This window comes from Jaculus jaculus, chromosome 12, assembly GCF_020740685.1.
Source record: "Jaculus jaculus isolate mJacJac1 chromosome 12, mJacJac1.mat.Y.cur, whole genome shotgun sequence".
Lineage (NCBI taxonomy): Eukaryota > Metazoa > Chordata > Mammalia > Rodentia > Dipodidae > Jaculus > Jaculus jaculus.
Window position 1 is genome coordinate 15,868,720 of NC_059113.1, and position 17,626 is coordinate 15,886,345.

General features: G+C 40.8%; 1 protein-coding gene across 5 annotated transcripts in view; it reads left to right on the forward strand.

Annotated features, from left to right (window-relative positions):
- Positions 1-15,799, forward strand: part of Cdca2 (cell division cycle associated 2) — a 33,940-nt gene extending 18,141 nt beyond the window's left edge. For 4 of the 5 annotated variants that reach the window (XM_045131226.1, XM_045131225.1, XM_045131228.1 and 1 more), the window contains exons 12-15: positions 975-1,060; positions 2,578-2,715; positions 11,661-11,832; positions 14,503-15,799. In XM_045131226.1, the coding sequence (XP_044987161.1) occupies positions 975-1,060; positions 2,578-2,715; positions 11,661-11,832; positions 14,503-15,671 (1,565 nt within the window). In that variant the 3' untranslated portion in view covers positions 15,672-15,799. The remainder of the gene's footprint in view (positions 1-974; positions 1,061-2,577; positions 2,716-11,660; positions 11,833-14,502) is intronic. The other variant, XM_045131229.1, reaches the window with a different exon arrangement.
- The last annotated feature ends 1,827 nt before the right edge of the window (positions 15,800-17,626 follow it).

A 17,626-nucleotide genomic window follows, 5' to 3' on the forward strand; every position in this document is an offset into this window, starting at 1 on the left:
TTTGGGTTTGAACAGTCGTTCTTAGATAATATTAATATGACCTTTTTGGACCATATACTTCCAAAAGACTTTCTTATGATCATGACAGGAAAACAAGTTTCTCCCAACTTTTCTTACACATAAGATTTGAATGGCAAATGCCATGGAGCAAGATATAACCTTCAATCATGTGTCTTCCCTTTGGAAATCCTTTAGTGGCGTCCCATTGATGCAACTTGGTTTGTGAACATAAAATCCAAACCATATGATAGCATGTTAGAGCTAAAATTTAACCAGAGTCTATCACCCCCACACATTATACTTACTGCCTTTCATTTAGGCCATTAAATGCAACCAGATCAAGATTTTCCTAAGTTTTATTAAATAGTTTACTTAATGCTCTTGTTGCAATCTTATTTATATGAAATATAGTTTGGCACTGGACTTGGTGGCACACACCTTTAATCCCATTACTGGGGAGGCAGAGGTAAGAGGTTTGCTGTGAGTTCAAGGCCAGCCTGAGACTACATAGTGAATTCCAGGTCAGCTTGAGCTAGAGTGAGACTCTACCTCTGAAAAATAAAAACAAACAAACTATATATATATGTATGTATGTACGTATGTATGTGTATGTGTGTATATACATATATATATGTATACACACATATATATACATATGTGTGTATACATATATATGTATATACACACATACACATTGTTTTGAATAAATATAAATGCATTTATTGTCTACATATATTTATTATAGCATAACTTTTAGTTTTGTTATTTTAGCATGGAATTATGACAAGTAGTCACTATGGAAAATAATACAAGTTCTTAGATATCTAATAGATAACTTTATTAAAAATTACTTTGGTCTCAAAATTCTTGATGATTATTTGTTTAAAATTGATATGAAAAACAATAATTATGTAAAAGGTAATACATGTTATAATTTTGTGCTAACCCAGTTCTGTTTGTTTCTTTTTTATTAGGCACTGATACCTTTACTTCCAACAACCATGAGAAAACAGCCTCCTGTAAAGTTGACAGACCCACACGGACATCTAGCAAAAGAAAGGTAAATGTTTACATGTAAGCTTGTGTTAATGGCTAATATCCTGGTTTGACCGATACTTTGTTCTATTTAGTGTATAATTTAGAGTAATATTTTAGTAAGCTGAATTTAATTCTGCTAAAAGAGAGATGCTCTAAAATACTCTGAGCTTTGTCACAGTGGAAGGCAGTATCTTAGCTTGTTTCAGAACTGTTTGATTTTATGAACCTTATGAAAGTAAGGATCATAAAATGGCTTAAATAATTTTTCTGTTTCAGTGTGTACATGTGTGTGCGTGCACACGAATACACCTAGGGCTGCGCTTGTGTGTGGGCATGCCTGGAGGCTGACTGTGGGTGTCTTCCTTGACTGCTCTCCACTGGGCTTACTTAGGCTGGTCTTCCCATTGTACCTAGAGCTCGCTGACTCAGGTAGCCAGCTTGCCTGCTTGGGGACCTGCTGTGTTCGCCCCCTGAGTAGGGAGATAATAGGTGGGCTGCCATGTGCAGCAGCATTTCCTGAGTGCTGCGCATCCAAATTCACTTCCACATGTGTGCACAGAAAGTGCTTTATTCACTGAGACATCTCCCAAGCCTCATAAATACTTTCTTAATCTGTGCTTCAATTTGTTTTTTTGACACTAGGTTTCGATTGGAAGTTATAAGCATAACTTCACTGAAGGCATGATTTTTCTGTAGTATATTAAATTAGATATTCTTGGAATCAGTAGGCATGAGGGGCAAGAGGAGGTGATGAAGCAATGAGTATGATCAAAAGACATTTCATATGTGTATAAATGTACCAAAAATAGGTTTTTCAAAATTAAAAAAAGTTATACATGGAGCTAGGGAGATGGCTATCTGTTAAAGGCTCTTACTTGCAAATCCTGCCAGCCCAGGTTCAGTTCCCCAGCCACCCATATGAAACCTGATGCAAAACATAGTGCAGACATCTGGTGTTCCATTTGCAGTGGCAAGTAGCGCTAAAACCACACACACAAGTGAAAAAGGAAAAGTTCTACAAAAAGAAAAGATACAATTGGATTTTTTGCTATAGTATTATATTATGCAAGCACACTAATATTATACTAAATTTTATAGTTGGATGGTTAGTTCAGAATCTAGCCTAAATATTCTTAACAGTTCATGACCTTCTTTTCCACAGCCCCGTAACTTAATTACTCAACTTTAGGTTCTCTGTGAGTATTTGAATTAATGATAAATAAGCTAATTCTTATGTCATTTTTTTCTTTCTCCCTAATATAATTAAGTAGAGACCATATACTCCAGGATCTATTAGAAATTGGTAATTACCATTTCCATCCTCTGAAGTTTGGTTAAAGCACATCTAATGGGAGATGAGAATTGAGAAGTAATAGGATGTAACATGGAAGGCAGGCTGGACATGTGGCTCACTTGTTGAGCACTGGCTTAGCATTCACACAGTCCTAGTTTAATACCCAGCATCAAAGGGGAAAATATGTATATCATGGGAAGAGAACCAAAATTGTTTTATGTGTCCTTATTTAATTTCCTTTATAGCAGTTGATGGGTTATACAGACGAGAATGCTGGTAACTCAGATAATGCAGAAGTTAAACCTTGTAAAGAGAAGAGAACTAACAAAAAGAGGTCTCAAGAAACCAAATGTAGAAACAGAACACTTCCTAAAAAGAAGCAGGTAAGTGTGTTTTTAAAAAATTCAATGTGGGCAGGAGAGATGGCTTAGCAGTTAAGGCATTTACCTGTGAAGCCTAAGGACCCACTTTCCATTCCCCAGGTTCGATGATTTCTCAGGACCCATGTAAGCCAGATGCACAAGGTGGCACATGCATCTGGAGTTCATTTGCAGTGGCTGGAGGCCCTGGTGTGCCCATTCTCTCTTATCCTCTTTCTCAAATAAAATATTAAAAATAAAAATTACAATGTATATGCAATTGTACATTTCTTCACTTGTATGATAAGGAAAATATGGAAATCATTTTTTTTTTAGTTATTATTGGAGCTGAAGGGTAGAACAGAGCCAGGCTTGGTGGCGCATGCCTTTAGTTCCACCACTTGAAAGGCTGAAGTAGGAGGACTGCCATGAGTTCAAGGCCAGACTGTCGCTACAGAATGAATTCCTGGTCAACCTGGGTTAGGCTGACACCCTGCTTCAATAAATAAATAGAGTAGAACAGTCCATAATTCATGTATTCAGCTGTTAACTAATAGGTAATTTTGCACCTGTCTCATCTTTAAATAGATTTAGGACAATAAATAATAAAACATGGCTAGGCATGGTGGTGACCGCTTTGAATCTCAGTACTTGGGAGGCAGAGGTAGAGGATTGATGTGAGTTTGAGGCCAATCTGGGACTACAGAGTGAGATCCAGGTCAGCTTGGGCTATAGTGAGACTCTACCTTGGGAAAACAAAACAAAAATAATAATAATAAAACATCTGTGTGTAAATTGGTTCTTCATCTTAAATGATAGGTAATCAATGGTGAAGGTTACCTGTCTTCTCTTTGGTTGTGTTTATAATGCTCCTAGGTCTGGCCAGGCTCAACCTAGTTTGTCCAGCATGTACATATCAAACTTCTGTTGCTTATGAAAGTGACAAAGTAACTGTCACAAATACTGAATGCAGGTCTGGTCCTGTGTAAAAGGCTATACAGTGGAGCTTTGTCTGCTTTCAGTACTTTCAGCTCCTCCATAGAGGGCACTGATGACCCAGACCCTAAGGGAATATGTATCCCCCCCCCCCCCCCAGGTCCTCCTTAAACTCTTACAAACTATCCATGGCCTCCTGGCCATCTTAGGGGTGAGGGTGCCACTTCCTACAGTCACTTCTGTATCTAAGGGGAAAAAATTGAGCCGGTGGTAGTGGCGCACGCCGGTAGGAATTTGCTGAAGAGGCAGAGGCAGGAGGATAGGAGTTCGAGGCCAGCCTGGGCTACATATTTAATGTTATATTATTTCACATGTATAAAGCAGATGTTATGTAAGAAAGTTGCATATTTTAACATAAATCCATTTAGAGAGATTATCTAGATTCATTAAGTTTTCATAGTGCCTTTTCACATGAGTTAGTGGAAAAGTCTGCAATAAACAGTAATTGCTGTCTGTTAAGAAACATATTTGAAAACCAGCTTTCTGATGCCCTCACCATCCATATGCTTCTCTGATCCTTTTACCATCAGCACTTTAGTGACTGTGACTCCACATCTGTGAAGTCAGCTGCTACTCCCACTGCCATGCCTGCCCCTTGTCACTTCCTCATGCCTTTCCTTTCCCGAAATACATACCTCGGTGCTTCTTTGACCCCAGCCTCCTTATTCACTCTCTTACTAGTGATCTCTGGCACTGTTTACTCCCAAGCTTTCAGAAACCTCTCGTTTCCCTGTTTATCCTGAACTGCTTGAATTTTTCTCAGCAATCCTTGTCAGTAATCTCAGGTCTTCATCCTTTTCATTCTACTTGCTGAAAACATCACTCTGGCCCAGTCATTCCTTCTTTCATCTGGTAACACACCACGGGGGGGCTGTCAAGGGTGTGGTCCAGCCTTATCTTGGATCTCCTTGCCCTTTCACATTTTGACATTACTTTTCCTGTGAGTGGAGTAGTTAATTGCTATGATCATGCATCCTGTTTAGTCCTTGTCACTAGACAGCTCAGCAGCCTTTGATAAATGCAGCACTGCAATCTTTGCTAAAGGCTGGTTTGTTATCCACCCCTCCTTAACAAGGGTATTCTCTGTAACTCTGCTCTTTGCCTTTATAAATGATTTACTTTCCAAAAATAAATTCATTAATTTTACCCTTGTACACACTCACACCAAACATTTTCTTGATAGAGTGATACAGATGCTTTAGTGTCATCAAATCCAAAAGAAACTGGGAATTTTCCTTCTTAATTCCTTTTATAATCCATGTTTTTAGTCAATTGGTGAAAGATCCTCTGCTTTAAAAAAATTTCACAATATATATACAACTTGTTGCCTTATAAATTGATTTCCTTCATAGCTATAGGTTTAAAAGCATTGTTTAAAGCTATGCAAACATCCTTCCTATCAAGTCAATAGCCAGAAATTTCAAGAAGGATTGGGCATTTGATTGTTCCAGCCCCTTCCAGGACCCTGCTATATCAGTGTAATTTTTGTAATAAAATTAATAGACCTTAGAGCAGCAAAGAGAAAATAAAGGGACTGAGGAGGGATGTTAAGCAATAGATGACAGCCTTCAATGAATTTCTAGAAGACAAAGCAGATGGGAACATGTTGACAGTTTCAAGAAGTGGAAAGATTTGCAGCTCAGAATGTGCTAGGAGAGAAGGATCTGGGAATCAGTCTGCCTGTGGAAATCCCAAGAGACTCCGGGCCCAGAATTGGCAGGTACTATGGATGGGAGCATGAGAAATAGTACTGAAAAAAATACACAAAACTGCATTAATTGAAGTCCTATATGGGGAACTGTCAGCACCACTTGGCATGCCTGCACCACCACCTTTCCCACCCTGACACTCAGAACAGATGTTGTCATCCAGGTTAAAGCCCACTGTGGCATTGGAAACGTCCCACAGTATTGACAGCTCGTACCCCAAACCAAAGCCTCACAATTGACACCTTGCCATCCCTGACATGGAGTTCCCAAGGAGAATTTCCTTGTAGAAATTGAAAATTGAAATGTAGGTAGAATTTGTACTATGTTATCCATTATTTAAGAATCCAATCACATATTAAAAAGACAAGAGCAGAACTGACTTTGGAAAAATAGTTTATTGAGGGAATGGAAGAAGCACACACTTTTATTATGTTAGGCCCTCGTTTAAGAAAAGACCTGTTATCAGTTTAAGAAGGGAATGCTATAAAATAGGAAAAGAAAATACATTGTAAAGTGCAAACTTAAGAGGCTGCAGGCATCTCTGAAACAGTGCTGCTGGCCTGCACCTACTTCCATTGCTCTTGTAGCCTCGTGCCCTCCCTGTCCTGTGGAGCCGCAGGAAGTGGACAGGCAGTCTCAGTGCCTTTGGTAGGTCACCCACACCAGGCAGAGATGAAAGTGGAATGTTTCTGTCGCGGGGAGCATCTCCGTCTTGGTCTTGATAGACTAGATGTTCTCCAGTGGTAGGTTCTCAGGAAGTGGCCCCATGTCCTTGTGGTCAAGGGAAAGGGCACCGACATTAGCAGAGGCACAGCCATCTCCAGCTTTGTCATCTCCGCGGTGTTCCACTGTGTCTGTCTGGTTCTAAGCAGGACAAGTGCATCCCGTGCAACTGATTTGTAAACCACCACCGGGGCAGGTATAAGGTGGGAGCCCCCAGGGGCCTGCCGTGTGTTACTAGGCTGAGTGGAATAAACTATGCCCAAACTGAGCAGCTGTCCAAAAGTGGTCCCTGAGGACCCGAGCGGTGTTCTGCACCATGACACACACAGATTTCCGTTTTCCTGCTCCACCCACACTGGTGAGACCTGAGCTGTCAGGGTGGTTTAGGGTTACCTCGTGGTGACATTGTAGTTGCATGTTTTCATTATGGTTTTGATCACATTTTAGCCCCATTGAGGGATATTTTGGTACTATAATAATGTCACCAGATAAGGTAAGAATAGCGGCCCAAAGTTTACAAAAGAAAAAGTGAAAATAAAGACAGATCCCAAGGACATCATCACAATATCAAAGAATCATTAAGGGAAACTTACAAATCAAGGATTCATGAGCTTTGCCTTTATGGTCCTGAGACCAGGTTGTACTCCATGGCATCTTCAGTCTTGTGTGAGGGTTCACAGCATTTCTTACCAACATGACCACAAGTGTGTGTCGGTTGAGCCCCAGTATGGCCTATCTCAGATGGCTTGTTAGAGGTTTTGCTCTGTTTTGGTCTCTGAAAAGAAGTAGGGAGGGTAGCTTTGTTATTGTTGAGGCCTGGACATGGAGGCCCGCAGTGCTGGGTGGCAAGGGGTTGGAATCTCAAGTCTGTCAAATGGATCTCTCATCTTTCGTGAAAAAGAGTTGTTTAATGTTGTGTTAACTCTGCTCTTTGCTGATAGTTGAATAAGAGTATTTTTTAATGTTTATGTCCCCCTTATGTTTTATATTTATCTGAACACACACACATGCATATGTGTGTGTATATATATACATACACACATATACACACACGTGTCTGTGTGTGTATGTGTGTGTGTGCATGTGCAAAATTTAGTAGTCATACTGGAGAATACTGAAGTTAGAGCATAAGAAAGACTAGTCATGTGGAAAACTTGTCTATAAGGCTTTACTCGAGCTCAGAGAAAGGAGGTAAAATCAAATGGAAGAATCCAAAATGAAAGATTTTTCTAACTGAATAAAGGACATTTTAAATTCAAATTTAAACATGCCTGGTGCAATGAAAAGGCAGGTTTCGTTGTGCCACTGTGAAACAAAACTGGCTGATGGTGATAGCCAACATGCTGCTCAGTCATCTGACAGGACACCTAGCCCGTTCTCAAGTGGGAAAGAGTACAATAAAGACAGTTGAGGACTGAAAATTATTCTCTTTGGATATTGCTAGAGGAGATACTCTATCAAAATAAGGAAGGAAGCTTGAGAACTTGGGACTTCTTGGGAAAGAAAAAGTTGCTTCGCAATAAATGAAAGTTAAGTTGAGAACAATGCTGGATAGTAGCAGCCCTAGAACAGCCGGAAAATGCAGCCAGTCTCAGCTAGAGCAAGAAGACACTGTGTTCCAGGAAAAATCTAAGAGAAAACCAAAGGACCTGGGATTGAGGAGTGTAGACTGCCATGTAAGGAAAGTGGTCATTACATGCCATTTTAAAAGTCCTGAAACTTCAGTTTAGGGTGGTGTATGAGGCAAAGTAAATCGTGCAATGCTTGGAACAGACTCTCCTACCAGGGGCCCAGAGGAAGAAGAGGGATTTGAGCAGAGTACTGGGAAATACATGTGCAATCATAGTGGTGTCGGCTATTTGTTTTCAGCTGAGGGTCAAGCATTAATAACTTACAGGGAAAAGATAGAGGCCAAGTGTGCAGGCTCTAGAGCCAGGACTCCTGGCTTCACCACTCCCAGCCAGTGGGTGGGCAGGCCAGGTTCTTCACTACTCTGTAAATGATGGTAATAATGTTTGTAGTAGACACTTGTTCAATAAGTCATCATTTTACAAATTAGAATACAAGAGATAGAGATGTCCAAACTTAACCAGTAGAAGAACCAAAACTGATATAGGAAAGGTTTAGCTTAAGTGAACAATATCTTTCCCTTTCACAGTAGAGAGGGAGTAAATCCTAACAATTACTGGATTAGAAGCAGCATTTTAAAAAAAAAAAAAAACCTCAAGAGTGAATCCCTTTGGAACCTGAAATTAGAAAATTTCCAAAATTGACTCAAAAATGAGACACATCGAGAGCAGAGATTGACAAGTTTGGCAGCTTTTGTACCAAACATGAGTCTTTGAATCCTATATAAGAAAAAAAACCTGTGCAAGAAAATTTAGAAGACAATCCTAGATAAAGGATTTGCAATCCTATCTAATGGTTAATGTCACTAGTATTAAGAGATTCTGTGTTATTAAAACAATGGACGACTATAGAAAAGTCACAAAAATATGCAGAACAACTCATAACCTTGAAGTGAACCTTAAACGTGAGATTACATTGAGATCCATCCATGTCTAATCTCTAGATTATCCAAACTAGAAGCTGGAGGACAGAAACACTGGAAATGCTGCTCTCCACAGAGGGCAGTTTGGTAGTTTCTAGCCAAATTTAGTACTCCTATTAGGCTTCTCTCAGTGACCCACTAAAGTAAACCCAGATAGGTATGTGCCAGAGTGACTTAATGCAGCACTATTCATGAAGCAGAAAGTTAAAACAGTGAACATGTTGAATAGACTGCAGTTTGTCCACAACATGACAATTTGAAGCTATAGGGAATAGTGAAGGCACATTCCATGCGTTGCTATGGAGTGATGCTAGGGTAGTCTTAACGTTAGGCAAAAAAAAAAAAAGCAAATTATAAAACTATATAGAGGTGGGCGTGGTGGTGCATGCCTTTAATCCCAGCACTTGGGAGGCAAAGGTAGGAGGATTGCTGAGTTTGAGGCCACCGTAAGACTCCATAGTGAGTTCCAGATCAGCCTGGGCTAGAATGAGACCCTACCTTGAAAAACAAAACAAAACAAACAACAAATAAACTATATAGAAAGTGACCAGTATTGACTGAGTTACTTTCTCTTCTACTTAAATGTTGAAGTCCTAATTCCTGCTCCTTGGAATGTTACTGTATTTGGAATATAGTCTTTAAGAAATTACATGTTCAAATGAAGTCATTAGGGAGGCCCTAATCTAATCTGTTTTCCTTATAAGAAGAGAAAATTTGGATTCAGATGCTAGGAATACATCTGCATGAATACAAGGAAACATAGTTTAAGGTAATGGGGAGACTATCTACAAGCCAAGAGAGTGACCCCAAAAGATGAACCAGCCATGCATAACAAAGTTAAATTCTTTTTATAAAGTAAAAAAAATAAACCATACATACAATAAAAATCTGGCCAATTATATGTATCTTTTGTTACTACACTGTAAGAAACACTTTTGTACTTAGGTACAAAAATGCAAATTTTGGTCAGGTGTGCATCACAGCAATGAGAAAGTAACAATCAAAACATCCGAGTGTGCACAAGCATGTTAACTGGAACCTTCTTGATTCTCAGAGTGAGTGGAAAGAATCTGAAAGAAGAAGAATAGCTCATGCCTACCTTAGTGTGGGTCAACATGAGATTTGAGCCCAGAGGCCAGATGTTTCTCTTTTCTACCTGATCTAAGCCACACTTTAGGATTTCTCTTTTACTCTTGGCTGCTCCATGGATTGACCAGGCCAGCATTTTCTCTCTGTGTGTAGATTATTTATGGTGAGAACTTCTCGCTGAGTTTTATACTAATTCTATGTGATATATCACCAAGAGGAGCATTCATCCTATAGGGCTCTCAAATTGTTTTTCCTTGGAACATGTTTGTTTTTGTTTTCATAAGTTCTCTTAGACAACTCAAGGAGCACAGTTCTGTTCAGGGAGCACTCCTTGCTGTGAACTCACTGCATGTACTGGCCCGCTGCTCTGTCAGCCACTGCTGCTGGGCTGCTCCTCTAATGCCCTCTCCTGTCCGCTGCCACTCTTGGGTTATTCCCTGCTGTTCTGTCTTTCTAAAGCCCTTCTCTGCTCCCCCTCCCCCCACTGCAACTGGCCAAAGGAGCTGTCCTGAGGTTTGAGTGGGACATCAGTCTTTCTGTGGGTCTTGTTTTGAGCACCTCTGCCGGCTGGGTACCATCTTCTCCATCTAGCTGAAGTCTTGTCATGGTCCAGAAGTATGGTGACCATTGCCTCTAGAACAGGAGCTCCTTGAAGACCACGTCCTGGTTTTAGATCCATGATCATGATCACATGTGTTATTATTTGACAAAGATAATTTTCATTGTAAATAAATGTGTCTTTTTTTCTGGAAACATTTTCATAAGCATGTTTCATGTTAACTCTGAGTATCTTGCATTCCTTTTTCTCTTGACTGTAGTGCTTCAGTGTGCCAAATATCTTTTCCATATATAATTTTCCTTAATAACGATTTCTCAGTTGCTCATAGGGCATTCAGAATTAAACAATTTTCCATTTATTAAGCAAACACCACTTCTTAAATTTTGGAAATTCACTTTTGTGGAGGACAAGCAAATGAGGTTTTATTGAAGAGCAAAAGTAAAATAATAGCTCCCTGCAACAGGGAGGCCCCAAAGGAGTCACTCTTTAAAAGTATTATTGCTAGACTTTTTTGCCACTTCTTATGTTTGTTAAAATCTTGGGTATTCTGAGCCTTTTTTCTTTTATAGCTTTTGTAGGTGTTCTTCCACTTAGCTACACCCAACATCCACAAGCCCTTTATGACGACTTCATTTTAATCACTTAATTATTTGCATAGGTTCATATAAATTTGTGTTCTGTTCCAATTTTCTAGACACCTGTTGACTCCCCCACACCTGTAAGCTGAAAACAGCCTCCATGGCATATCAGTGGATGACTCATGTTCATCGAAGCTCCTAGTGTCGTGACTGCATCCTAGTCACAAATGTCTTGGGTTTGTACAGAGACATCTGACCTATCTTCTCACTTAGCCAGCACTTCCTGTCGCAATGCTTGCTAGAAACAAAGAAGCCCCTGTATGATTTACAGTTGAATTCTGCTTCATATTTTACTTGCCTTTTTCTAAGTGGTCCTAGTCTCTATTCAGGTGTTTATTCTTAATTTTTCTTTTAATTTGAGGAAGAAGGGTGCGCGCACGCGCATACGTGTACACACAGAATGAGAATGGACGCACCAGGGCCTCCAGCAACTGCAAACAAACTCCAGACGCATGTGCCCCCTTGTGCATCTGGCTTATGTGGGTCCTGGGGAACCAAACCAAGGTCCTTTGGCTGTGCAGGCAAACACCTTAACTGCTAAGCCATCTCTCCTGCCCTGTGCTTAAATGGAATAATTGATGTGTTTCTTCTGTAAATACTATCTTTTAAATTATCTGTATAAATGATAATTTGAGATATCAAGCATTAAGGGTCAACACGACGCTAAATATTTCTCAAATTACAGTGTTTAATATTATCTTCAGGTTTCAAGTAGCTGCAGAAAGAAGAAAGGAAGGGGGAAGAAAGGTTTTCAAAAATGTTTATATGGGGAGAGGGACATTGCTTCCAAGAAGCCCCTCCTGAGTCCTATTCCGGAGCTGCCCGAGCTCTCTGAGACAGCGCCCTCAGCCCCAGGCATCCAAAGGCGCTACTCAGGTACCGACCTGCTGCTTGTCCTTGGGGTTGTGTGTTGTTGGCTCCCTTTACTGTCTGCCATTGCCTCTCTCTCTTCTCTCCCCTCTGCCACTGTGCCACTGTTTCCTTTGCCTATTCACTATGAAAAGGCTGTGTTAAAAACAAGAAAGAAACACTTCTTATTACAGTGAAAATTTTGAGTAGAGAAAGCTGTACCTTGTAACTTGATGGTTTGGACTCTGGACATTGGTTTCTTTTCCAAAAAAGCTCAGGTGCAAGAGTTTGCATGTAATTTCAGGTGAATTTTTTTAATTTAGTTTTATTTATTTATTTTTTTTACTATTTCTTAAAGCATTTTGTTGAATTAGGTGAATTCCATTAGGCTGTATGAGTCATCATTAAAAGTGAGCAAGGTGATGGCCTAGTGATATCATTTAGGAGTTGAGAAAAAAGTTAGAACAAAAGAAACAAAAAACTTGTCCCATGATTAAAGCTGTAATCTAGTAGAAATAGTTATAAATTGACCTTGATGACCTTGATATTTGTAAGCAAAGATAAAGCTGGTTAATATATTTGGCTAGTTTAAAAATGGATTGTAGCATCCAAGTTTTCTTTCTTTTCTTTTATTTTTTTGTTTTGTTTTGTTTTCCAAGGTAGAATCTTACTCTAGCTCAGACTGACCTGGAATTCACTGTGTAGTCTCAGGGTGACCTCAAACTCATGGTGTTCCTCCTACCTATTCCTCCCAAGTGCTGGGATTAAAGGTGTGCACCACCACACCCGGCTCAACATCCAAGTGAGCTTTCTTGCTGAAAATATAGAGAGAGTATCCATTTGGCATGCTAATTTTTGTATAGAATCATTGTTAAAATTAATGTTACTGTCAGTCATTGATGTTCATAGCTTGCATTCTCTGTAGTCCAATAGGACATGGGACTCAGGTTTCAGGATGAATGAGGTAGGTGCCACTGTGGACTGTTAGCTGCTGGAAGCTTCTTAACTTGAGACAAAGGGGGTTAACTAAATAGCTCCCCCAGAGCCACACCCACCTGGTACACTCTTCTGCCCCTGCCATCTTATGTGAGTGAGTAGCTTGGGACAAGAGGTCTGCCACCCCAGCACTTTGAAATATACCTTAATGCTGCTTGAGTCTTACGATGTCACTGCAGTCTCTTGCAGGAAAATGCTTTGAATACCTGAAGCATTTTATTACATATATATGTAACGGGTGGGGAAGAAGGATGGGCATGTCAGGGCATCTTGCCACTGCAAACAAACTCCAGACACATGTACTACTTTGTGCATCTGGCTTCGGTTAGGTACTGGGGAGTTGAACCTGGGCTGTCAGGCTTTGCAAACAAGCACCTTTAACCACTGAGCTGTCTGCTCAGGCCCCAGAAGCAGTATTTATCTGTAACCATTCGCATCACCCGCTGACTAGGCTGAAGTCAGTTCGGCTCCTCGCTTTCATTCTTCTCTTTCTATCACACTCTCTTCCTCCCTCTCCCCACCCCATCCTATTTTTCCTAACATGTTGAATTTTAGGCAAGATACATTATTACTAATTTTAAAGCTACAAAAGAGCCCAGCTGATATATTTGATGACATTGAATAGACCCTAAACTGTGAATATTGCTTTATACAACACTATTCTACCTGTCTCTAGTCATGGATATATTTTAAGTTCAAAACATTGTTTTGTAGACTTGGTTCGGTTTATTTTGTATGTCTTATTGTTTTGATTTTGCTTAAAACATTTTTATACTCATTTGAATGGCCAATTTAAAATCTATATTTCAGATGGTAGGAAAGATAATATCTAATAGTGTTGAGATTGAGAATTCATAAAGCCTGACTGAATTCCTATAAGGACATTCTTCTAGCCCACCTTAGTGGGACTTCTGGCGTGCTTGTCTCCTGGGAAGCGCCTCAGCCGCACATGGTGTCCTACCTGCAGGAAGCAGCTTCGGCAGGCGCAGGGTGGGGGCCAGGCATTTCACAGGGCTGAAGTCCTGGCTCTGTCTGAGCGTGCAGATCAGGTTACAGAAATTCTTAAACATGGGACAAGACAGCTATATGCCATTTTAGCGACTGTGTCCTCATTTCCCCCCAAATTCCATTTTTCTCTCCTTGCTTCCAGAAGATACCCATAGAAAAGACGTTGATATAAATGTTATCATTGTCAAGGAACTGGGAAATGGGGCTGTTTCCTGCTAATGGACCTTGTAGTGTGGGAAGTGTGTTAAGAGTAGAGGAAGTAATTTAAGATACCTATCTCGTTTTCATGATCTGAGGTTATGTGCTTTATTAAGTCATGCATTGAACCCCTATTTTCTTAACCTGTGAACTTGGACAGAGAATGACAGATGAGGACAGGAACAGTGTAACATTTGTAGATCTTGTGGTTTCTGAAAACATAGTGTTAAAAAGCACATCATCAGTCGGGGGTGGTGGCACATGCCTTTAATCCCAGTACTACGGGAGGCAGAGGTAGGAGGGTCGCTGTGAGTTCAAGGCCACCCTGAGACGACAGTGAATTCCAGGTCAGCCTGGACTAGTGTGAGACCCTACCTCGAAAAACCAAAAAAAAGAAAAGAAAAGAAAAGCACATATCATCAGAGAGCCTGATTATTGAATAGACAAAGTTTGTTTCCTTTGTTAGAAGGGTTAAACTTGTTTTCTTTTCCACAGATGATTTCCACTCACGTGGTAAAGTGGAAGAAGTGAGCCCTCCCGAGCTTTCAGAGAAAAGAAAGAAAATCTGGTTTCAGAACTCTGAAGATTGGCCTACACTTCCAGTGTTGGAGGGGATGGCCGAGTTGGAAGTCTGGCCTGGCATTGTTGCTTCTGGAGGAGGACCTGAGATGCACCACATGGCCACTGAAGACCATGGCAGTTCTCCTAGAGCAGAAAGTCAACTGGAAAGTGTGCAGGGGCCCAAGCCTGAGAGCAGTCACCCTCCTGGTGCCTCTGTGGTGGAGGAATTTGTGTCCGGTCACCCAGAGCCTGCCTGTGTCCCGCAGGGCTGGGAGGGCACTGTTGCCGGCCAGCATGCAGAAAAGCTTTGTGGAGGCCGCCACATCTCCGAAGGGAATGAGAAGCGTGAGAAAGAGGGCATGTTCCCTGTAACTGTGGAGGGGAAGCTCCCGTGCAGCCATCTCCTATCTGACTCAGAAAAAGAACTCAGAGGCTTAGAAGACGTCCTGATTGGAAATACAAAAGCACCAACAAGTCGCAGTGAGAACATGAGAAGAAAATCTGCAGAAAGTGGCTGCAATATGAGCTGTAAAGTAAAGAAACACAGGAGGCGCTCTGTGTGTTACTCTGACAGTCACAGCTTACATTTGGAGCAAAACGGGAACCACACACCTTCCTGCAGTGTGGGAAGCTCTGTTGAAGTTAGTTTAGAAAGTTCTGAGCTGTACCAAGATTTATCTGATGCCATTGAGCAGAGCTTTCAAAGAACAAACAGAGCAACCCAAGTGCGGAGGAGCACAAGGCTCCAGGGAGGCACAGAAAGTCAGGGGCTTGTCTGGATGTCACTCCCAGCTCCTTCCACTTCCCAGAAAACCAAAAGGAGAACGATATCTGCAGTTGATAACAGAGAATTTGAAAGCATGTGCCCCAGAGAAGAAACTGTGTCATCATCACAAAATCCAGGTGCCATCCCCTCCATCTCAGGTAGTGAGAGCAGCCAGAGCCTACTGTGGGGTCCTCCGGCCCCCAGGAAGAGAAGGAAGAGCTTTTGTGTGTCCACACCATTGGCTCCAAGTGCCACTCAGCCAGCAAGCCACTGGCAAACCTCGAAAGGAGGGGGAAAGCTCTCCGTGGCCCTCCAAGGGCCCACCACAAAGAGCTGAAGCAGTAATGGTGGTTTTGCTGGGCATTGGCAGGAGGAGGGGTTCTGAGTTTGTTCCTTTCCTGGTCCCATCCCTGTCCAGCTTGAGTACCTTACATGTTTCTAATAAAATCCTTTGATTTGAGATGACTTTAAAGTAGAAACAAGTAATTTCTTTATCATTCAAAAGGAAAACATCCTGTTACATGTGTTCTCCCCTCAAATGCTAGATGCTTTTATCAGTCTTGCTAAAAGTTTGTTTTAGACCCAACAGTACATCGGAATTTTTATTGCGCTCTCGTCAAAAACATCCTTTAGAATTTACTGTTTGTATCACTTTTATGTGTGTGTACAAAAGACAAATTGACATAAATAGTTATACTCAATGAAAATGAAGATTAGAAATATGAAGCCATAGTAGGGTTAGACATGTTTTTATTTTCTACATACAGTTAAAACTTTTCTCTTTGGGTTAGACAAAAAGACTCATAATCACTTGACTTGCCCAATCTGCCCTACATGAATGTTTACCCTCGTAGTTAAGTTTAAAATTCAACCTTTCATGACATTTCAGAAAAATTCCTTTAGTAACTAGAATTTTGTAAATCCATTGTTACAAATGAATGTGTAATTTAGAAATAACAAATGTGAAATCTTTCTTCAAACAAGATTGCTCAGTTGGCTGGGAAGGTGTTTTTTAAAAAACTCAATTTTCAGATTATTTAATTACAGGTGATTTGGTATTCAGTTCATACTTTTTTATTAAAAAAAATTTTTTTTTGAAAAGCAAGAGACTCAAAGGTGTCCTACAAGTCTATGTGGGGCCATGGAGCATGGCGGTGGGGCGCTGGCGCTGTGGGGCACTTGTGCGCTTGCCTTGGGTCCCCGCGCAGCTCTGCAGTGCTCCCTGGTGCTGCTTCAGTGGTGGCAGCTTGAAAGTCTAACTTGCTGTGTATCTGGAACTTGTGACTGTATAAATCCTTGTACAGTTGCAGTGGTTTCAGCCATCCTGTAAGTCACTGTGCTTCCTCGCTGTGATAGCAGAAACATGTTAACAAATAGAGCTCCCTATAAATAACGCACGGGAATTAAGCTCCTGCAGAGCGCCCGTCCCCTCCGACGGAGCCGATTTGTTCCGCCTTGGCACCGCCAGGTCTGGAGCTCCTGCTGCTACAGGCTAATGTCTTTTACATTAACACGCAGAGTGAGCCTAGCTGCTTCTGCTCAAGGGCAGATTGTCTAAAAGTGACTTTTATCTTTGCGTGTAAATCATTTATGGACTTCCTCTCCCATGTATGGTTTGGTGAGGTCCCCAAATCATTACTCCCACCCCCAAGGAAGAAAGGCTTAACTAATTTCTGATGACACTTTTTGATTTGGGTGAAAGAAAGAAAGAGGGAGAGAACTTTAGAAGCTTGTTAGAAGGTTTAAGACGAAAACTGTTAAAACTGTTGACTGGAACTTCCCTCCAATCTAAGCTACTGCAGCAGCATCTCAGCTGGGAGTGGATGGTAGCAACATCACTTTCTTAGTTTTCTTCCTCAGTGTGCTGGTAAGGATGCAGGGCAGATTCCATCTGGTTCTGACTTGGTTTTTCTTGTGAAAATATGTTCTTGTTTGTGAGCACGTACAGTTAAAAAATATAAATCTAGCTACAAGTTGCATTGGTGTCAGGCCATTCCATTATAAATGCTTGGCTAATATTTACAAATATCCAGTAGGCAATTTTCCAAAAGAGAATAGGTCTGAAAAAGTAAAGGCATATTTTACCTACCAAGTCTCAGTTTGTATCAAAAGATTTGTGAAAAAAAAATCAGTCTTGATTTCTTTCTCAGTTTATTTTCGTGTTTCTTTCCATTAATATGTTGATCAAAAACGAAGCTTCAGAATGGTTTTTTACTCGCTGCTTTTCTGCATAAGTAACTAAACCTTTGACACCTTCCCTGATGATTGACTGCATCATCCGCTTCTGCTCCT